The sequence below is a fragment of the Buceros rhinoceros genome, unplaced genomic scaffold (assembly GCF_000710305.1).
Source record: "Buceros rhinoceros silvestris isolate BGI_N320 unplaced genomic scaffold, ASM71030v1 scaffold21304, whole genome shotgun sequence".
Taxonomy (NCBI): Eukaryota; Metazoa; Chordata; class Aves; order Bucerotiformes; family Bucerotidae; genus Buceros; species Buceros rhinoceros.
Genome location: NW_010410320.1, coordinates 1 through 22,500, shown reverse-complemented (window position 1 = coordinate 22,500; position 22,500 = coordinate 1). Strand labels below are relative to the sequence as shown.

The window sequence follows — 22,500 nt, the reverse complement described above, 5'->3', positions numbered from 1 at the left end:
CTTTTGATGGTGATTCTTTAACTGATCTAAGATACTCATCCATGACAGGAAGGTACAATATTTCATACGAAAGTATTTGTTTTAATGAATCTGAATGCTCTTCAGTTCACTAAGAATAGATCGACTAGACAAAGGAAAAATCCATTATCATATGCTCTTATGTTTTATGTTCACCAAAATTGTGGCTGTAAAGAACAAACACTGCAGCAATGATTTCTGTCATCCAGTGTAAGTGTCTGAAAAAGACCTCGGCATCAGGACTAGAATTACATTGTGGAAATGTAGTACAAGATCCAAGCGTAGGCAAAGCCCATTTGGATAACTTTTCTTCTGCCTTTTCTGAATAATTTGCATAGCAGAGACCCCGTAATACACATATTTTAAGTGACATTAGATAATAGGAGGATTTGCAATTGTGTCCTGCATACCATGTTATAATTTTATTCTTTACTCAGTCCTTGAAGTGCAGCCAAGAAATAGCTGATGCTGTTCTTGTCTTGATAATATTTTGTATCATAGTGCTTCTTCCTAGCTGTTAAAAAAACAAGAAGAAAAAGTAAAGCTTCTTTTAGTACATTCCCTTGGAAAAGGAAGAAGAGGTTCCTTTAGTGTGTTCCGTTGGAAAAAAATAGTTAAATGATAATTGCACAACCTTTAGTAGGTCAGTCAATGAGTACTTCAAAGCTACATGTGGCAATGTCCAAATATGAATGCTGACACAAGCAGACTTCACTTACAGGAATTTTCTCAAATGAAAAAAACCCACAAGTTTTGCCTTCAGGTATGTTTTGCATACTGATGGACAGAGGGAGGAAGCATACAATACACATTTTTTCAGATGCCGTAAAACAAGCAATTATATTGATACCATAGCCCAAAGTAGTAGCTTAAAAAAGAGTAGGTTTGCTCTTAATCCAGCAGTGTAAATATCATTTTTTTCCTCAACTGGAGACATGGTAAAGCTGAAAAAGCAGCACAGCATGCATTGTAAGGAGATAATGACAGGGAACAGCATCTGCTGTTTAATTCAGCGGCCGGGTATGAAAGTCATCTATCCTGCTGTTACATGATATAAAACTACTCAGAGCCTCATTTTGTGAAGTGTGACTGAATCACTACCAGGTGAAAACCTCTGAGATATCCCTCTAATATGCCCATCACTAGTCACAGATGCCTGTCCCGCTATACTGATGAAAAAGGGGTGTAAATTTCCTCCTGCATGTTCACATGTCGAGGAACAGAGCTGGCCACTGCCAATGTTTTCCTGTGCCAAAGGGGTTGCTCTTGCAAGAGCTGCTACAGGATGGCACAGGGGCAAGCAAATGCTCATTTTGTTGAGAACCAGGATGAAGTGAATCATACATCCCGGGCCCACTGAAATCAGCTGCAAAAGCTGCCGGCAGTTTTGACAGCAAAGGCTGCTGCTTCAAGAGAGATGAGCACTGGAAACACTGACCTGCTCAGTGGCAGCTGGGTACAGTAACAGCTCCAGTGAGAGGTGCAGCTGAAGAGGAAAGGCAGGCGCTTCAGCAGTGGTGTAATAACCCAGGACACGGTGTTGAAAACTAAGGCCTGCTGCTACTGATGTCATTAAAGTCAAGGCTAACTCAGAAGTGTTCTAGATTTTTTTCTTTTAGCTAATTTAACTGTGTCTGTCATTTCAACATAGCTGTTTCCCTGAACGAAACCATTTTGTCCGCACATATCATAGTAATGCTTATTTTAAGTGTAATTTTTGTGTGGGTTTTTTTAACTTTTATTACCACTAATAGTAAGTAAACTGAAAATAAAAGTTTGCATAGCTAAGCATTTGTTTAGCACTTTTAGTAGTTAACTTTTAATAGGAGCACCCTCTGGTGGCTAATGCATAAACAATATCCTTTTTATCACACAGCCCCCCTCCAGGAGTTGTACATGTAATTGTGATACTACTGAATATTATGGAAATGGGTGGAAATCCTTTTTCCACTGGATTTTTCCTTTCAGCTACTGTGAAATCCACAGATGTATTTTCTTAACCAATATAAAAATTCAGATACTAATACTGTTAAATATAGAAGGAGGAAAATGCTTACAAATGTGTGCTGTTTACAAGTAGAATTTAATTCAAAAGAGTCAACCTTACTGGGAAAATTAAAGATAGAAATAGTGATAGATATGCCAAGCGATAGAGATGCAAAAGCCTTTACATTTGCACTGGACCAAATCTAAAAACTACGGGAAATCAGGGGATAAAACATGCATATCTTTGTCTAATCCTTTGTTAGTTTGTTTTCATCATTTTAATGTGATGAATTATGTTTATTTTTCACAGGCTCCAGGGTTTTTGTCAGACTTAGTATGTTATTTCCCAAGAAATCCAAGAATGACTGTCTACCATTTTTTCACAGGTATCTTCCATTTAAAAGTACCTGAGTCCTCTCACGTTGGTTCTGCTATTGGGAGGATCAGAGCTGTGGACCCTGATTTTGGGAAAAATGCAGAAATTGAGTACAACATAGTTCCAGGAGATGGAGGAAACTTGTTTGACATCACAACAGATGAGAACACCCAGGAAGGAGTTATCAAACTGAAAAAGGTATGTGATACCAACTGAATGTAGGTACCTACAGCTCATGTGAGAAACTAGGTAAAAGAGTTAAATGTTGTGCAATTATACCTCATAAATAACACGGAGTATCTGTATCTTTATTAGAATCTGTGGTTGTGATCTTAGTCTTAAAAGAAATTAGAGTTTAGTGTTTCATTTAATATAGAATCAGGTACGCCTTTTCATAAATAATGTCAATTTTAATGGCAGAGAAGTAATTCTCTCCATCTAGAAAGTATATTTTCTCTTTTATGGGACTTTATACATCTTAAACCATATGAAAAATACTCAAGTTCAGAGCATGGAATGAAAGACCTGTGTTTTACATCTGAAGTAATATATTTCATTTGAATTTATAAGCATTTTATTTTGAAAATTTTGACTTTATGTATGTTAGTTTCATAATGAAGCTGTTGTACAGAACTGTGGTGAACAGAGTTTTTACCCAGGGGAGGAGAGTTCCAAATTGCTGCAAATTGACATGTCCTAATTCCAGTCTCCTCATAGTGTCCCAAATAGCTGGTTATCAGATATTCATGCAAGGGAGCACACTGCGTCTCAGCTGTTGATGTTGTTTTTGTGTCCTAGAATAAGTGCAAGAATTTATGAATTTCAAAGATAGAAAGGGTAAATGTTATTTGGAATTCAGTGATTAAGGCACGCAGTAGGAGAGATCCACTGTCACTTGTTAACCAGTGGTTGTCTTCTGAGCCAGGGTATGTACGTGTACACCAATGATCTACTTAGTAGAAAGAAATCTGAAAAACCTGTGCAGTTTGAAAGGCCAGGTTATGCTTTATAGACAGCTCATGCCTGCAGGTGTAATTCTGATAAAATTAACACATCTATGATGCATTGTGAGCTAAACACAAGGGTCTGGGAAAGAAAGAGTTCTGGACATGTGTATTAAGACAAGCCTTAGGAAAACAGAAGTTTCATTTCCAACAAAATTTAGAATTCAGGTACTTAAATTTCCCCTGGCTCTGACCATGAATCTATATTTCATTATACTCATTCTAACAATGAAATTTCTGGCTTCAGCCTTTTGATCCAGGAAACAGTAAATTATCTATGAGTGCATTAAAGGACAAGGTGATGCCAAATCACTTGCTCTTCTGCACTTTTAGTTACATAAAATGGAAGCTATGATACCCACAGAAAGTAATTTGTCAGTGAGACACAAACTCTTTCCACTCTTCACACACCGCCTTCTTTTCTGACTAAAAGTTTGAAAGTACTGCTTCCTCTTTATGTGAATTTATAGACTTTGCTTCATTTAAAAAAAATAGTTCTGATCACCTTTTTCCCTCTGTGCTCCAAAACAGTTCCATCTGGAACTGTGAGGCTGAGCAGCTGCATGCCCCTCCGTATGCACTGCCAGTCAGAAGCTGCTATGTGTGGGAACCATTGAAAAATGAATGCATCAAGAGTAGGTTTGCAATAGGATTCAGTACACCTCGGATTAGTCTTAAGCCTCAGCTGTGCTGCTTGGTTTTATACACAGCAACGGAATTTTTCCATCTTTATGGTTAAATATACATATATTAGACTTTATAGGCAAAACATCCAAGTTGGTAATGCAGATTCAAACAGCATGCAAATGATATGTGTTACTGATGAAGAGCGTTGACATACAAATCTGCCAGATACTTAGTTATCTTAGCACAGGCAAAAATCCTGGCCAATTTTGAGGCTGCTCTTTGGGGAATTATATAATATCTAATTGAATCACTGATTAAAAAAAAATTAGCACAATTAATTCTGTATCCAGCTACTTTAGAGTTGGTCATTGTATTTTGCTGCATTTATTTAGTCTTTTCAGTAACAAAATATGGCATATCTGGAAGTTTAGGGCACTTTTACAACAGAAGAACATCAGTCTATGTTGCCTGATGTAAATGACAGATCTCTGTCATTGAACAGGAAAGAAAAAGTATAATCCTAATCCCTTAATTATCTTCATCATAGTGAGCCTGGGGATAGCAACAGACTGTGAAGGTCAGTGAATACCAGGTTTGTTCTATGCAGGCATGTGGAAAGAAGATAAACCCAACATGCAGATCCTCCAGCAAAGAATGTCTTGATACAGACCCTTCACACTGTCCTTCACAAAACTTTTCTCAGGGAAAAGGTCCCGTTCACTAAGATTTAAATGATCCAAGTGTTTAAAGACCTTCTGGAATCATCCCAAATCATCTTAAGTTCTTTAATTTAATCTACTTAAGTTCCTTACTAGATCCCAGGTTAAACAAGAGCAATCCAGATTCTTAAAGATACTGTTAATTGAGCTGTCTTTTCATATCCTCTGTGCTTGTCGTAAGAAAAATATATTTTCATGGGTTGCAGTTTTCAGACTTTCAAAAGTGCTGGACATTCACAGTTCTGTAGAAACCTATTAAAATGCATGTTACTTGTACCGTACAAGCCTGCAACAGCACTATTTGTTTGCCTGCAGAGAAGCAATTTCACATTACATGGTGTTCAAAACACTGATTTGACCTTGTGGGATTAAGCAAATATTTAAGTTAGGTATGCATGTCAGTCCTTCTTTAAATCAAAGGTGGTGACTGCACAGGACCAACATTTTCAATTATGAATTATAAATAAAAACGGTTAAAGCCACTAATAAAAAGTGCCATGTGTTTTAAAACCAGGGTTTTTTTCTGTATCATAGCATATTCTGATGCTTTAAGTGATGCAGTAATCAAGTGCTGAATCATTTCAAAACCATTTATACAGTTTGCTTTTATTTTCCTGAAAAATTTCTTGTAGCCAGAAACTGTCAGTCAGTGCATAGATGCTTTTTTGTTCTGTTGTTATGCAAAAAATCCCATGGATACATTTTTATATCAAAATTGAGAAAAATGAAGCTTTCCAAGGCTTCTGCTTTTTGGCAGAAAATACATTCGATGATAAAGCAATTGCACAAAACAAACTGTTCTTTCAGCGTGCTGGGTACATTGGCCAAGACAAAAGGCTGTTCTCAGCTTCTCAGACACTAAATGAGCACAAACAGCTACAGCTGGACAAGTGCACATCTTAAATCATCTGGTTTGGTTGCTAATTTATTTTCATGCTGTGATCCAATATAAGCTCGATTACTACTACTGTTGTTCTATTTATATATAATAAAAATGGAACAGCTTTTCTTACATTCGGCTAAAGAAATGATCCAAATGCCATTTAGCACCGCTGTGTGGTCAGTACTTGTAATAGCTTCCTCTCAGAAAAAAACAGGGAAAAAGAGGGGGAAATGTCTGGCTTTAGTACAGTGCTGCATAGAGTTCTCTGTAAGAAAGTAATATTGTTGTGTAAGGAATAGAATGACCAATTTCTTCCCTTGTCTGGTGCTATTCAAAACAGTGTTTACTGGGTTTTATATTTACATAGTATCTGTTACCCTACCTGAATGCTTCAGCAAAGTGCAGTGAGCGTAAGCTACAAGGGTGACAGAAGGGACCATCTCCTTCATACTGGAGTGTAGTGGCCTCAGGTGAAGCATGGAGTAATGCTTCCAGGTGTGGAGAGAAAATGTGTCAGTCCCAGGCAAACTCCTGATTTTATTGATACTGATAGCAAATTTTTAATGACCACATCTAACAGAAAACAGAATTATCCAAGCTTCACTGAATAGTTGTCTCTAAATTTATTAAACTAAGGATGAGTTTATGGGATAAACCCATTGTGTGCAGAAGCCTCTTAACTGGGCTCAGCATGAGATAATCCAAAAATTGAGCTGGATTCGTGTACTGAGTCTGGCTCAGACATTACTTTACTAATTTGTGCAGAGTGACATTAAAACCAGGGAAAAGCTGTTTCTAAGATTCACCTGGTACGGTTCTACGCTGCTGCACTATACTGTGTGAGCTTCTCCAAGTAGTCAGTGGAAGCTCAGGGAACATCTGCGACTTAATTTTTGTGAGCCATGTACCACTGCTAAGGCACTGATCAGGTGACAAAGCTGGATGAAATGACAGCATGTTAGGGAGGATATAGCACTGCATGATGAGAAACTAACTTTAGTGATTAAAATAACACAAACTGCAGGGTCAGTGAACAGATCCGCTAGCTTGCAGGGAAGTATTTGGAGTGTGTGCTTTCTTGTAACCTCAGGGCGCACTTGCAAAAAGCCTTTAACTGGAGTCAGCAAGTGTAAGTTTGACTGCTGACTAAGTTGCTGTGCTCATGGGACAGCCCATGTATGTAGCGCTTGTATGTTGCTATAACATAGAGCAGTCTGAGAGCATCTGTACACCACAACAGTGAGCATGAGGCAGATTCTTGATGTTCTTCAGGCAGAATTGTGTTACAGCTACTACTTGCCTCACCAGCAAGACTGTACTGACTGCTGACACCGCCCTACCCCTTTATTCCCCAGAGGCAGGGGATACCCTCTGCAAGTGTTTGCGCAGGCATTGTCTGCCTATAATTAGAACTCATGAGTTTGTGTGAGCAGGAATTGTGGTTTTACATTTTGAGGAGGAAGAGCAGGTGATATTAAGTCCTTCAGTACAGGTAGAGAGTGGTGACCCAGGCGCAGATGCAATCATAAAGACCGTGGCAGCCCCAGAGAAGAACTGACAGAGTGAGGAAGGGAAGATCTTCAGTCTCTGCAGTTTGCAGACAGAGCTGTTAGGTTTGGGTTTTCCTGGAACAGTGAAAAGCATCTGCAGAAAAAGGTAAGATGCTCAAGAGCAGCAACAGCCGAACCACTGACATTGGTCAGCTTCTCCCCTTCTCCAGATACAGAACACGCATCTATTTTGCCCACTTCCCATCAGATCTTGAAATGCCAGATTTGGTCCAATCTGCAGCACTTCCTGTAGATGTAGATTTGGCCTACAGATCTAATTTTTTTAAATTGTGCATTCTCATCTCTGGAATGTTCCTGGTTGGTCTGGAGCTTGCTTTAATAAATCAACCTGCTCTACAGTACCAGTTATTTCCTTATGCTATTTAAAACCCAGTGTAGAAGTGCAGTTACCGAAATGTATCAATTCGCAGCGAATAGTCTGATGGCACTATTTCAGCAAATATGTAGACACTCAACCCATCTTCACCAGAAAAGTGTTGCCAGGTTTTGAGATGGGCACATATGATACGAAGTTATGCTACAATTGTGCAATGCTAGTTTGAAGACAATCCTAAGTTAGTATGTGCCTCTTCTCAACACAATGCTACTGTACATACCTACCCATATGTCCTGGGGTCTATATTCTCATCCCAAAATATAGCTTTTTCATGATTGTGGGATGTAGATTGTGAAAGCCTGTGTTGCAGACAACATTGTTGTATTTCTTATGTGTGGATAAAAAGCAGAAATTTCTGGAGTTTCCAGTCCTGCCTCTTTGTGAAGCAGAACAAACTGACAGGATAGTTATTTTCCATCCTTGCCATGCTCCTCATGAGAATTCATTACATCTTTCAGCCCATTTTTTTTCTTTCAGTTACTTAACTCTCTTTGTATGTATCTATCTGTCCCCCTACCTATCAATCCATCCAATACATAAATTTAGATACAGCTGTATCTATACAGTATCATTTCTTAACTTCTACCCTGAATATGAGAACAGTAATATTTCAAAATGTGTTTATTTCTAACACAGAGATTTTTATTTGCTTTCCTAGTCATGCTAAATAAGTCCGTTCATGGTACTTCCAGAGTTGCAAGATAAAGTGATTTGTCAGTATGTGCTATTTGATTGTGGGGTTTGTAGAATGCCTTTGCTGCACACAGCTGTGTATAAGCTGATAGTGCTTTACTGTGCAACTGTATAGAGCAGCTTGTAATGCAATGTAGGAAAAAAGACAGATAAGAACCAGCAGGAGGGCCAAATACATCTATTCTGTCACTGGTACTTAGAATATCAATTAGAAATACTCCTCTAATAGTAGAATTGTTCACATTTAATAAGAAATTGCCTTAATATTAGCAAAGATGCTTTTTACTGTGGAAAAACCCAAAACTTTTGTCAACTAAAAGCTTTATTGCAACTTAGCTTTCTGAATATAATTTTATTTATAGAGGAATAAATATTTTTATTGGTTATTTATTTAAAAAACACCTCTATGAAGTCATTCTATTAAAAGCTGATTAATTGAAAGATGTTTCAATAATCTTAAAGGTCTGCAAGTTTCAAACATTCTGCTGTTTGTAACTTTACCAGCATTCCACATTTTAAATGTTAACAGGACTAAACACTGTCAGACATTGTATTATGTAACAGCAAAATATAGTGGGGTTTTTTTTTAAAAAAAAAAAAAGCTATAATAATGTGTGGGCCACTCATTTCCTTAACAGAGTCTGTTGGTATCTACTAAAAAAAAAAGAAAATAAGAAATATGATGAAATGATATTTCAACATCTTCAAAATAAAAAAAAAAAAAGAAAGATGTTGCCTGAGAGCTAGGCAGACGTTCAGTTCTTCTGTTTTCAGGCAGACTCTGTCAATAGCTGTAATGGCTCAACTGTTCCAAACTGGGAAGACCAGCACTCACCAGGAGATTCTAGCATCAACTTCCCATAAACACAATACATTAAAACCATACTCTTTAGCTGCATGATATATACAAAAACTTTTGGAAATTACATCCTAGGTTTACCATTTGCAAGATTTCCATCTTTGCACAGATGTTTCAGTTGCAGTTTATGCATACTTACATTAAAAGGCTAAATTCTGCTATTTTGTGGGAGTCTTTCACTGATTTCTTTCTCTGATGATGGTTCAGCACTTCTTATTTTGAGTGCCCTCTGTGCTGTGCCTTGGCCGCATAGTGTTTAACCTCTAACTAGATTTATCATCAGACCCATAGAAAGACAGAACAAGAAAATGGGTTGCTCTGAGGTTACAGTGGGAAAATATTTTCCTTTCTTGGGGTCAAACTGTCTTTTCAAAAATATACCATAGCATTGCACCATAATGGTGGGGGAGAGAAGCAATGCAGCCACTTTATCCATCTTCTGGGTATCTGTGTGGTAAAATATGTCAGCCTGAGCATACTAATACACAGAATTGTTTGAAATATTATTCCTTTTTGTCCAACCACAAACATTCTGGTCCCCTTGCATGGTGAAAGTTGTGGCAGGGCACTGGCCAGGAATTTGCTGCCTTGAAGAGCAGCCCAGTGAAAGACAGCCTGCAAGGACCTCATGGATTATGGCTCTTTCCATTGGTACATCTATCTGCAAATCTACTTCATTGAGAGCTTAGATTTCTTGCTTTCTCTGTCTTAGTCATTTACCCCTAGCTTAACCCCTCAGATTTTTCCCACTCCAAACTGATTCTTTAAACTCCAGGTTTTCTCCCTCTAATAATTTTTTTTTTAAAGTGTGTTAAGAGTTTATATAAATAGCTGGAGAATAGTTTGTGGAGTTTGGGTGGTTTCTTTGCTTGTTGGGGGGGGCGCATTTTTTTGGAAATGCATAATAATAAACATGAGTAGTACAGAAACTGAAAAGACAGCTCAACAACAATTTGGATAATGAAGCAGCATGTCCATTTGTAGTGAAGGCAACAGCTTAGGGTTTCACCACTGGGGCACTAGATCTTCCATGCTTAATTTTGTCTGTTTCTTCTGATCCTTAGTTTCTTCTTCTATCAGTCCAGTCATGAAGGTGCAACTTTTACTGGCTTCTACTGGGAGTTTTGTCTGTAGGAGGATGGTTGCATGTGATAGTGGATTTCAAGCCTGATTATTCCTGTGGCATAGACTTGGATGGCTAATTTTAGATCCTCGGTTCAGAAAAGACTGACCATCTAGTCTATTAAAATGATGAAGTCTTTCATAAGGATTTAAAATCATTGTGCTAGCTGTTCAGCTAATGTAAGTCAAGGTAACTTGATTGATTTTAATGGAGCTACTTCAATTTACACCAGCCAGTCATCTGGCCAATTATGTCCTGTTGTGATAAGGACAGAAAATGGCATAATTTAAATCTATCCTGGCTGTGACAAATGACTGGAAACACTGCGGTAATGATGGCTGGGAAAAGCAAACAAACAAACCAAAACAAAACAAAACAAAAAAAGCAACAAAAAACCCAGACACTGAAATATTCTTCCTTGTACACTTGTGATCCTGCTGTTTTCCAGATAGCACATCCTTTTCCGTTAGAAAATTTCCAACTTTGCAATTATAGGCAGAAACCACTAGGTGCCAGTGTTATCCAGACATCAGGAAAAGACTTTGTTGGTGGCATTAAAAACAGCATGAAAGCCAATGCAGCTAAACCCTTTATCTGAAAATAAAGCTACTGTGTCTTTTCAGCTAAATAAGACTGCATTAAGGCTTTTGAGATTATTACTTTTGTAAAAGCAAAAGCACTAAATTGATGTACATTGACACAAACCCACACCAAAACAATCTGATTGCAGGATGCATTTCCATCAAAAACTCAGATAGGTACATAAAAGCTGCTATGCTGCCTTCAAGCCTTGTAGATTACACCTAGGATCATAAAGCAGAGCCAAACGCTGCATTTTTCAAAGTACATGATGCTCAAATATACGGGGTGAATAGCAGTTCACTGCTAAGAGAGACAGTTTACAGGAAAAATTTGGTTCAGATCAAGTTTGAATTCTCATTCAAAGCCATACCAGAAGTTTGGGTTGACCCATTGGTATGTATCAGAGTTTTCATTCTGGCTCATTTCCATCAGTGTCATGGTCCTCTGGAAGCTTTCCGTGCTAAAAGAAGCGGAAATATCCTTAAGGAACTGGATCAGCTAGAGACAGCAGATCGCCTGTGCGTGGAACTGTGAATGCAAATCTCTGGCTAACATGCAACAGCTCATTTGCAAGAGATGAGTCTTACTCATTTAACTCCAGACATCTACAGTGTAACTGTTTACATCCATGCCAGTCATCCTGATTTTTTTTGATGTAGAGAAACAGTCATTTCCTAGGTATGATTTATCTGGCCTGTTTCAGAAACCACCTTTCCTTGAGATGAACTGCAAAACAAGCTTAGATGATTAGCTCAGGAACTGAAGTTTACACTGAAGGCATTTTAAGTTATGTCAATCCTACCAAACTGATTTCACAATGTTTTATTTTTAACCAGATCTGGTGTTTTGCTTTTTTTCTTCCTATAGCCATTAGACTTTGAAACAAAAAAGGCTTACACCTTTAAAGTGGAGGCCTCCAATCTCCATCTTGACCATCGATTTCACTCAGTGGGTCCATTCAAAGATACTGCCACTGTGAAGATAAATGTGTTGGACATGGACGAACCTCCAGTTTTCAGCAAGCCTGTGTACACAATGGAGGTTTATGAGGATACGCCTGTGGGGACCATTATAGGCGCAGTGACAGCACAAGACCTCGATGCTGGCAGCAGCTCGGTTAGGTAAGAAAGATTTTCCTCCTTCAATAACTCTCAGACAACCCAAAGTGCTGCTGACGGTGAGTCTCAGTGGCAGAGAGCTTAGTAAGGAGATATAAAATGTTCCAAGTCTGTCACTGTAAGAGAAAAGTGATGCTCTGAAAAATATTGAAAAGAGATGTTAGTTTGGGTGGATTATCTGGAAAAATACATTAAGTACTGACAGCTTCTTATCTCACAGATCACATAAGTTACCATGCAGTGACATGACTTCAGAGATTATGTGCTCAGACTAAAGAAGTAAGAACATTGTTTTGCCTGGTGTCTGGGGCTTCTACAAAAGTAGAAGAGTACTGAAAACAGTACAGTTCTGAAGTACAGTAGTGAGAAAAGAGGTTGTACATGCTATGTCTGTGTTATACCTCAACGGGTGACAGTGAGCACTGTCCTTTTCACCAGAACTCTCTTCATCTGGCAAAGAACAAATGCTTTGATAAATAATTGCTACATCTGTCTTGGATAAGGCTGTGGGGAACATGACTGCTGACCAACGTGGATGTGTTCAGCAGACTTCAGCACAACTAAACTCCTGCCAGCAAAACCTCTCATTTACTGGTAGAGCTTGTTTTCCTGAAATAAAAGGGAGAGGGGAGCTGTTATACAAATGTAATATATTGATTTTGCTGATGTATTTCCAGCCACATTAGAAACTATAAAGTGATGTAGACTCATTTAACAATAAGGAAGCTTCTGTGCAGACATGGTCATTACAAATTCTTACAGGACCAATTCATGCTGGACCTACCTGACTTCAGGAAATATTTTTATTCCCAGACTTTCATGAGAAATATTGCAGACATAATGGAAGTCATCAATCTTTAAATATTAATGTTTATTCAATGGGACTATGACAGAACAGAAAAATGCCACTTTTATCTACCAAGTGCATGCACATTCATGCATATTTGACTACACATTTCGTTTTGACTTTTTAATCCATGTCTGTTAACTGCATGTACTTGACTCAATACTTATATTCTCAAAACGTACAATAAGTTTGCTAGATGATATGTTAACATGGAACTGACTGTTTAGCTTGTGCTTTGTCAATTCACTTTTAATTATTGCTGAAAATTATTAGTAATGTTGTTTTGCTGCCTGTTTAAAAAAAATACTGTCTTTGTTCTTTTCTAATACAGAAATTTATTTGTTCATGAATCTGTGACACATTCCTTCCCTGATAAAGGACCAAAACCTTCCCAGGGTCTGAAGTGGGAACCTTTTTCCCTGGTGGTAGCCTATGAATATAGCCCCACTGAAACGAATATTCTGTTGAAAATTGTTCTCTCTTGCAAACGGATAGCAAGCATTTAATCATACTGTTGAGCAGTTTTTTCCTATGACAGCAGAATCATTTGAATGTATAACCACTCCTCAGTGAGAGTTCTTTTATTTCACAAACCCTTCTAGGAGACTCACGTCCTTTACTTACTGAACCTACATTTGCAACTACACAAGAAGAATCATTGTTTCACGATGGTTTCTCCACACATTGTGCTGACTGTAATATTAAGTCCTAAGTTGTTTTGAAGTGTCCATGACTACTTTTTTTAACCCTGAAATCATTAATTCAGTGTCCAAATGCCCATCTGCAGTTAAAAGATCAGGATAGTCCCACTGCTCTACTCACTGACCTCTTGTCACAGAGGCACCCACAAAACAGAGTAGCTACCCAACATGCAGATTTATTCCAATCAAAAATTACACAGAAAAACATGAACTATGCCCCAGTATCACCAGTTTCTCAGAGGGACACATTCCTACCCAGAAGTAAGCCATTCACTGAATATGGTGGACTTTGGAAGGAGATATTTTACTTCAAGTAGGGGGATGAGTTCCAGTAAAGCAGCTGACATGCCGGGAAGATTGAGAAACCTCTCCATGCAGCTCTCTTCAGGCTTTGTAAGACCACTTATTTCTATCAATTTTCATGTTTCGTTCCTGAAATATCTTGTTGGCTCTCATTTACCTGAGGATATATTTGATTCTCTGTATTCAGCTTGATCTCCAGCTCTTTGAGTTTAATAAGCTTCTTACTGATTCATTTGAGATCTGCTGATGATTTTGTGCGCTGGAAGAACCTACCTGTATGCAAATGCTGACTAGTCCAAACAAAAAAAGAAAATATATGCAATTGTTAATTACTGATATATTAATGGAAAATATTCCATTAGTTTTATATCCCCTAACTGAAGAAAAAAACCCACAATAGGTACATGAGGTTAGAAAAGCATAAATTAATTTTGAGGAGTTGCATCTGATTATAACTTCTTAATGTAACCAATCATGCTCTTTCAGCTGTTTAAAATCTAGATCGTCTCATAGATGTAATGAGTCGCCATCAATTTAATCATATTTTAAAGAAGGAGTGCAAGCATCTTCTGAGTAAATGTGCCTTCTAAACAAACATGGAAAAGCACGTAATATTCTTTGAGGCAACCGCCCGTACAATTAGCTGGGGGGAACAGTTTCTCTGCCACTTCATTCATTTTCTCTAGAACGTTTTCCTAGAGCAGTTTTGCCATTAAGATGTCCATTACAACAACAACAAAATCAACAATCTGCTAAATATCAGAGACTGGGATAAAAGACCAATCTGCACTGTATGCGAGAGAAAGCAAAACACTGGAGAACAATGCAGGCTAGAACAGCTCACGTGAAATGAAGCAGCACTAGTCACAACAACTAAATCCATGTTATTAGATGAAAAATTAGATGTAACTTTTAGCTCTGTTATGCTAAACCCATCAGGAAGGGAGAGATAACAGCTAAGAATGAAGACTGGATTCAGCTGTCAGAAGGATATTGTGCTGGAATCCATTGAAAATTGTGAGGTTTATATTATTTTTCTGTTTTTTCCTGTTACTGGAATCAAATTTTTGGACAAGTCAGGAATTTTAAAAAGTTTGGTTTTCATATAATAGTTATTAGAGATGTTGAGACAAAAGGGCATATAGTGCATATTCAGTAAGAAACAGGAAATTAAGCATAAAGAGGAAAGGGGCCGCAGGTATTCAACACCTGCAAGGGTGACTGGCTTTGAAACTGTTTTGGAACATTCGCCAGTGCATCTCATTTTCAAACTGTGTTAAATCTGGAGTTTATGTGTCTCAGAAGAGCTATTTTGTCTATTTCCTTCTTATCCATAGAGCTGCAAGATATGCTCAGCATAAATGTTAAGATGAAGTCCTATGTACTTTATGCCCATTAAAAATCCCAAAGCACTTCTGAAAAGAACAATGACCTCATGTTCTTCTCAGACTCCTCTAGTTTATGATGGTTACTGAGAGATTGAAAAAAAAAAAAAGCACCTGTGTTGTGGTATATTACAATGTATGTAATTTGTAAATATGCAATTGTTTCTAGTACGGATCTTTGTACTTCTGGTACAAGGAATTTTAGGACTTCCTAAAAATCACTTTCATATGTATCCAAACAGCATGAATACTATAGACAGAGCTGTCTAAATAACAAGAAAGTGCAGATGGATGGCAAGACTGAGTTATCTGCAATACTTTCTAGAGCAGTGAGCTTTATATAACACTGTTGTGAAGTTCAGCAACTTTGCACTCTCACCTTTGAAGCTGCCAGATTTCCTTGGGGATGATCTGACATGAAGCATGAAAGTATTATTGTCCCTGCTGTGAATCACAGATGTGACTCCAATTACAATGAGTTTCATATTTCATGCCACACCACTGCCCTGCAGGTCTTCGCTGCTTGACTCAGTGCTGCCTTATGATCCGCAAGAACAACTCATAGCAGGAAAACTGTGGGGATTGTGCATTTTCCTGTCCAAGTCCAGAGTCATGAAACCATGATACTAAAGAAAGAAAAAAGTTGTGTGTACTAGTCACAGGTCAATCCTGCCCTCAGTATCTTGGGGACAATGCTGTATTCCCTGCATGTGCTTCCAAAGGAAAAGTCTTATTTTCTGAACTACTTCGCAGTGGTCCAGAAACTTTTATGGATAGGTTCTGTTTCCCAGTGCTGTACTTTGTCGTGTAAAGATCAAGAAAATACAAGTAGTAGGTTTCTTCCTGAATCTTTAAACACTTAATGTACAAGCACAAACAAGATGAAATGGAGCTATATATGTAACAGGAAGGTGCTTGACCTTCCAATCCCATAATTCTTCTGATTTTTTTTGCATATACACTTTTTGAATTTGCTTTTTTCTTCAAAAAGTAAAGTCCCATCCTGTGAAATCAAAATGTACCTTATAGTTACATACATTCATAGAAAGACTGAGACATCTAGTTCCAGCACCTCAAGCCTCTTCATCTAGTAACAGATTGTTAGCTATTTTTCTGGTCATGTTACCACACTGGAGGGGAATATGCTGCTTTTCCAGTTGGTTTTGCACAGATAAAATGTGGTGAAACTCAGAATTTTTGGTTCCTTTTTAGCTGCTCTAATGAATTTTGCACACTTCTTGCTCTGTTACCTTATGTCGGTTTCTGTGTCAATTTTAACTCTACTCCATCCCTTGCCTTTTACTGAAGTCCTAGTCTCCTCAACCACTTTTAAGACCTCTGTTCCAAGTTCTAATTCATCCAGACTAACCAGTTCAAATCCCTGCATCAGTAACTCTCAGTTCCTGCAAATCACTTGCTCTGTTTCAGTCCTACTACTAGACCACTGTTTTCTTCTATCTCCTATGCTCTGGCAGTCTAATACCAGTCTCCTACTTCACAGTCCATCTTTCTTTCTCCCACAGCTGGTTTCTGCCTTTTTCTTCCTAAACCATAGCCCATTATTGTCACACTCTACTGCCTTCCTTTCTTCTGCTGATGACAGATGCCTTTTCTGATCTGAGTGGCTTGATTTTTTGGTTCTTGATACTTTGATCTTTTTTCTAGAACTATAGAAACTGAAATTTTATTCCAAAAATTTATCTGAATCCCAAGGGGTATATTTGGCTGAGACATTTGCTCTTTCACCACCAGCCTCACTAATTTCTAATCTCATTTATCTCACTGAGTACTCAGCTACCCTACACACAACAGCATCCCCATCTACTTATCTTCCACTAATGCTGGAAATTATATAAGCCAACAAACTCCTAGTTCCTCCTCCTATTTCTCCCCAACTTTCTGACTCTTCCTCTGTTTTCTTCTCTTTCTAGAGTTTATTTTTATGACTTTATGCAATCACATCCTCCACTCCTGTATCCTCTTCCTGTAAATTTCTCCCCACGTGATTTTATGTACTACTCTGCCATTCTTTAGGTTTCAATGAGCTGGCTTCTTCCTCAGCAACTGGATGTTACTAAAGGACTGACCAGAAAGGTGACTTCTCTTCGAGCACAAGGCAGAAAATTCTTCCTCTTCTATGTATAAACTGTCTTTCAAAAGGAACTTCTTTCTTGCAGCTCAATGAATTCCTGCTTTTAGCAGAGTCACAGCAACTGACTACCTCTCTGCTTTACCTTTACTGTGAAGCAAGATGTGTATAACAAATTATTATGGTAATCCCTTCATGGTAGTTTAAATTAATATGTTTTATTTCACATTTGCAATGGATTAGGTGCACACAGCGGACAGTTACCTCAGCTCAGTTGTATCAATTCAAGGATTAGGGTACCTCAGGCTCAGTGATCAACTTGATGCTACTACAAGTAGCCACTACCAAAAAAAAAAAAAAAAAAAAAAAAAAAAAAAAAAAAAAAAAAAAAAAAAAAAAAAAAAAAAAAGGGTTGATTTGTTTTAACCTTAATCTTAAATCTATAGACTTCAGGCTGAAGGGTTCACACACCATTCTTTGGTGGGGAAGGTAAACATACTGTCACTCATTAGCCCTCTGTGGTGGTGCAACATGTTCACTGGAAACAGACAGAGACTTGAGCTGAAAAACCCTTCTTTGTCGTTCTGGAGGACATGCAGACTGACTTTTTGATCTATGAGGGTTTTTGCAGGACTGGCAGGAACATGGAGCAAAGATGAGTACTTACTGGTGCCAGAAAGCCAGAAAAGCCTGCACTAGAGGAAAGTCAGACCTTCCCAAATAAATATTTGCTAGGATTCATTTGACATGCATAAATTTTCTTAGATCATCTCCAGGAAACCCTTGCAGCATGAAATATTATTATTTCCTAAGTCCAGCAAGTCAAAAGCAACTCAAAACAAAGTTTAAAACCAAGAGAGGCCAGTAATTATTTACAATCAGTAGTTCCTCAACTTACTAGAGCTTGTGAAAAACAGCAAGTGATTTTCAGTTGGCACGTGCAATCATATTAAGCTATAAAATGTCAGTCAGGAGTTTAGAATTAAAAGTATGTGTAGATCTAAGAAGTTTATGGACTACGGCTTTCCGCAAATGATGCTGAAAATGAAGCAGTGTGCATTTAGCTTCAAGGCAGAAAAGAACAACTTTACAGGGAAAGCTTTTAAATTAATTGAGAATAACTATAAAGCCAGAGCGAGGGAAAAAGAACAATCTGACCATCACAGTTCTAGTTTTACCACCAGGTGATGTGATTTCACAAAGCCAGTTCACATCCCAGACGCACAAATTGTAATTTTACTTTAGTTCAAATAATAGTCTTCCTGATATTTCATCCAGGGTTCTTACTCAAAATTTCTCCAGAAATGGTTTTTTTAAGTGTTCTAGAAAGCAACTGTGATATCAAACAGAGGGTTAGTGGCTGCAGCCATATCTCCTCAAGCTGTGAACCTTTCAGGGCCTGACACTAAGAGAAGGGTCAGGACTTAAGCCAATGTCTTAAGAATACTTATGTGCTACAGGAAAGCATGTTAGTTTGTTATTCTGCACAGTGGTACACAAACTCAAACCTGAAATCATTTTCCTAGTATAAAATACAGCTTCCCAATGTTTTTAATTAAAGTTCTTACTTCCCTTTCCAGAAGAATAACTATTTTGACCATTGCAACCTAGTCAGATTCCAAGTCTTTTTAATCTGAATTTCTCCATTAGGTCTCTTTGTAAACATTGGTTTTACTTTCCTGTCCTAAAATGTTCAGGTTTGGTATTATACTTGATTAATGATTGCATATAGAGTTTCTTATATATTTGGTACTCTTTTTCTCTTTCACGCCTGTTAATGAAGTTTAAACAACAGGGGTTTTGAGTTATACACTTTTTAGGATCTATGTGTTTCACAGTTTCAGTTACATCCTGACTGTACATGCAGACAGATCTCAGATACTTGAACTTTTATTGTGTCCAGTTCTGGGCTCCTCAGTACAAGAAAAGAGGCACGGACATACTGGAGGGAGTCCAGCAAAGGGCCAGAAAGATGATGAAGGAACTGGAGTATCCCTTCTATGAGGAAAGGCTGAGGGAGCTGGGTCTGTTCAGCCTGGAGAAGGGAAAGAATGTTCAGGGTTGTCTTAACAATGCATCTAAATAACCTAAAGGGAGGGTGTGAAATGGACAGAGCCAGACTTTTCAGTGGTGCCCAGTGGCAGGACCAGAGGCAAAGGGCACAAACTGAAATACAGGAGGTTCCTTCTGAACATCAGGAGACATTTTATTAACTGTGAGTGTGACTGAGCACTGGCACAGTTTTCCCAGGGAGGTGGCAGGGTCTCCCTCCATGGAGATACTAAAAACCTGTCTAGACATGGCAACTATTTCTAGGTGGCCCTGCTTGAGCAGGGAGTTTGGAACAGGTGACCTCCAGAGGACCCTTCCAACCTCGACTCTTCAGTGATTCTGTGACTTCCATCTTTTCTAAACTGGAAGAGAGAGTGTGGCAAATAATGGCACAGGATGTGACAAAGGAGCAATGATACTCTAAATACAGTGCGGAGGTTCAGTATGTGCAAACACAAAATTATGAAAGACTGCTATCAACAATCATGTAAATAACAAGTCTAAAGATTTATAGTAACAGATTCTTTTAGGAAGTAAATCTGAAACTAGTGTGGAGGAAACCCAGCGCAGAAATTCCTGCTCAGGTAGGAGGAGAGAAGAACTAATTTTAGAGGCAAATAATGAGACCTGGCTTGGCTCAGGTCAGACCATCAACGTGCAAGGGGGAGCAAGAAGGTGCTTACCCAGCAACTTTTGCCTGAGGCCCTCATGAAACTCATAGAGCCATCAAAAAGGTGACTTCATACTTACATCAATCTCTGCAGTTTTGGGGTTCCTTTATATATGCAGAGGACTGGCGAGGAGAAATGAAAAAGGAACATGCAGCAGTGTCAGAGCTGTCCCAAATAATCACTTACTTAATGAGCACTTGATAAAACTGGCTTCAAAGCAACAATGCAGCTTCCAACTCCTGAGTGTTTCCTCCTACAGATCCAGCTGACAACCCAAGTGAGTCCCAGCTGACGATCTAAGCAAGTGATAAATCCTCTACTGTGTGCTGCGGTTTCTCTAGAGTCAGCATGATTGTTGTTATTTGCTTTTTCTTTGATAGTCTTCAGCATCAGCATTTTACTTCAGCTTTATTCCTGGGGAAAAATATGAGAAATTTGTTCAGATTTTAGTATCAAAAAGATGTAGAACAAAGCTAATATTTACATGATGCAAAAGCAAAACAGTTAAAGATTATTCCTGTTGAATTTATGCCACTAGGCCTGCTCTCCTCTACAGCAGCTGAGCTGCTTACTGCCTTAGCACTTCATTGGGAGACAAAGCATTTCAGGCCAGGCATGGGAAGAGAGGCTAGGAAAGCACTCTGTCCTATCCCATGGTGTTTAGGTCACAGGCACCCAAGTACAAAATAAAGTTTTGACTTCTACTGAGACTGGGCAGCACTGCAGAGGAAAAATGTACACTTTTCAAAATCAAGGTGAAATGGTATTTAAGCCCTATAATTTGTGGTGCTGGTAGAGAAAGTGCCCTACTGCTTTCCCACCATAGCAGTATTGACAGCTGAGTCTGGATAGAGGCAGTTAAGTCCTATGGTGCCTTGTACTGCTGCTCACAGTCCAAACAACTGACACTTAATTAAACTACAGGACAAATCTTTCTCTATTCCTGGCTGTCTCGCAGTTCTGCTTGCTCAACGAGGCAGGAAAAATGATGTTAGAACTGAATAAAAACAATGTATTTTCCAAATGACAACAGCTTTTGATAAGATACTCATCTCATAATGAGAAATGCAGAGCAGACAATGGAGATGACTGAAGGGCTTGATAAGCAAATGAGCAAAACCCTTAAAGGGAGAGGTGGGAGGAAGCACAGGAATTTGTAGACAGGAAGAACTGACAGTGTGGAAGGACTAATGACTGCACTGCAACACATTTTATTTCCTATATTGCCTAGCATGTTTTACTAAAATACTTATGTAAGATTTATAAGGCTTATGAAAAGTTTAACAGCTTCTCTCACTTGGCTCTAACTCATGATTAAATTCTGGCTGTCTGCAGCCACTGCTTCCCTTTCAATTAATTCTGCACAATGGTCGATTTTCTCCAAAGGAGAAAAGTATAATTTGTTTGCACTGATACTTCTCATTCCAGATCAGGTACACTACTGACTGCTAAAATCACTAATCCTTCAGCCTCCTGATTAAAGACACAGAAGCATGCAGCCATATATGAAGGACTGTGAACCCAGTCATGTAGTATGCAGAAGTCTTATTTTTTCATGTAGAAGATCATGTGTTATACGAAAAGCATGAAGATGATGGACATGGGACATTCTGATAAGAATTGTTTGCTCCTTCTTCCAAAGTGTATCAATTCCGTCTGTCCTCCTCTAAAGCGTCGCTACCTCAAGTGCAGTATAGACCGAATTCATTCTCGGAAGGCTGGAATACAGCTCGCAAGATACCAGTCTGAGAAATCATACTGCTAAACTCCTCTGGAAAAGGGAAGAGAGGAGTACAACAACTTATTTGGGCTTCTATCAAAATAATCCAAAAATTCTCTCATTTTTAAGCCAAAGTATTTTAACAAATCCAAAGCTATCATTCCTTAAAAGACTAGGTACATTACTTCAGTGGGATCATCAAAAATACTCAGTTTGGTCTATTGCAACAACTTTACATCAGTGCCAAGGTCCTTCGAAAATTTCTAGAAAATTATAGAGACATATGGCATTTTAAATGAAACAATGAAAGAAAAGTCATGGTAAAACTGTCAGAAATATTCTAATATATCAGTAAATTGGGAGTGAATTTATTTTTAGTTGTGGCAAGTGTGATGTGATGTAACATGAAAGACAATTCTGGCACTTAGATAGCATTGCCCATGCGGGCATCTCTAGTTTTTGCTACCTGTGAACAAAGCAATGCCACTAAGACATTTCGGCCTGTGCTTACCTTGTTGGTTTTGTGTTATTATGGCACTGAAGGCTCTTAGAACAAGTTAAGCCAATTACAATGGCTGCTCTTTTTTTGGTTGCATCTGAATATACAACCTTGAGATGCTCATTTCAAAGCACCACCCATGAGAGGGTTATCTGCATCAGTTCTGCAAGTTACCTGCGCATTAATCCAATTTGTGAAACAGGCTAAGTTAGAAAATAGCTGAAACCAAACTACTTCTTTACAAACTGGCCCAGTAGATCCCATTTTGGAGAACTGTAGGTCTAATACTGATTGAAAC

At 38.4% G+C, this 22,500-nt stretch overlaps 1 protein-coding gene across 1 annotated transcript; it reads left to right on the top strand.

Moving 5' to 3' along the window:
- Positions 1-2,365: 2,365 nt before the first annotated feature.
- Positions 2,366-11,938, top strand: LOC104492974 (cadherin-12-like; the record flags this gene model as incomplete). The annotated part of the gene is made up of 2 exons (XM_010135585.1): positions 2,366-2,578; positions 11,685-11,938. Coding segments are annotated over exons 1-2 (467 nt in total), but the record flags the coding sequence as incomplete, so codon positions are not given.
- Between the last annotated feature and the right edge of the window lie 10,562 nt (positions 11,939-22,500).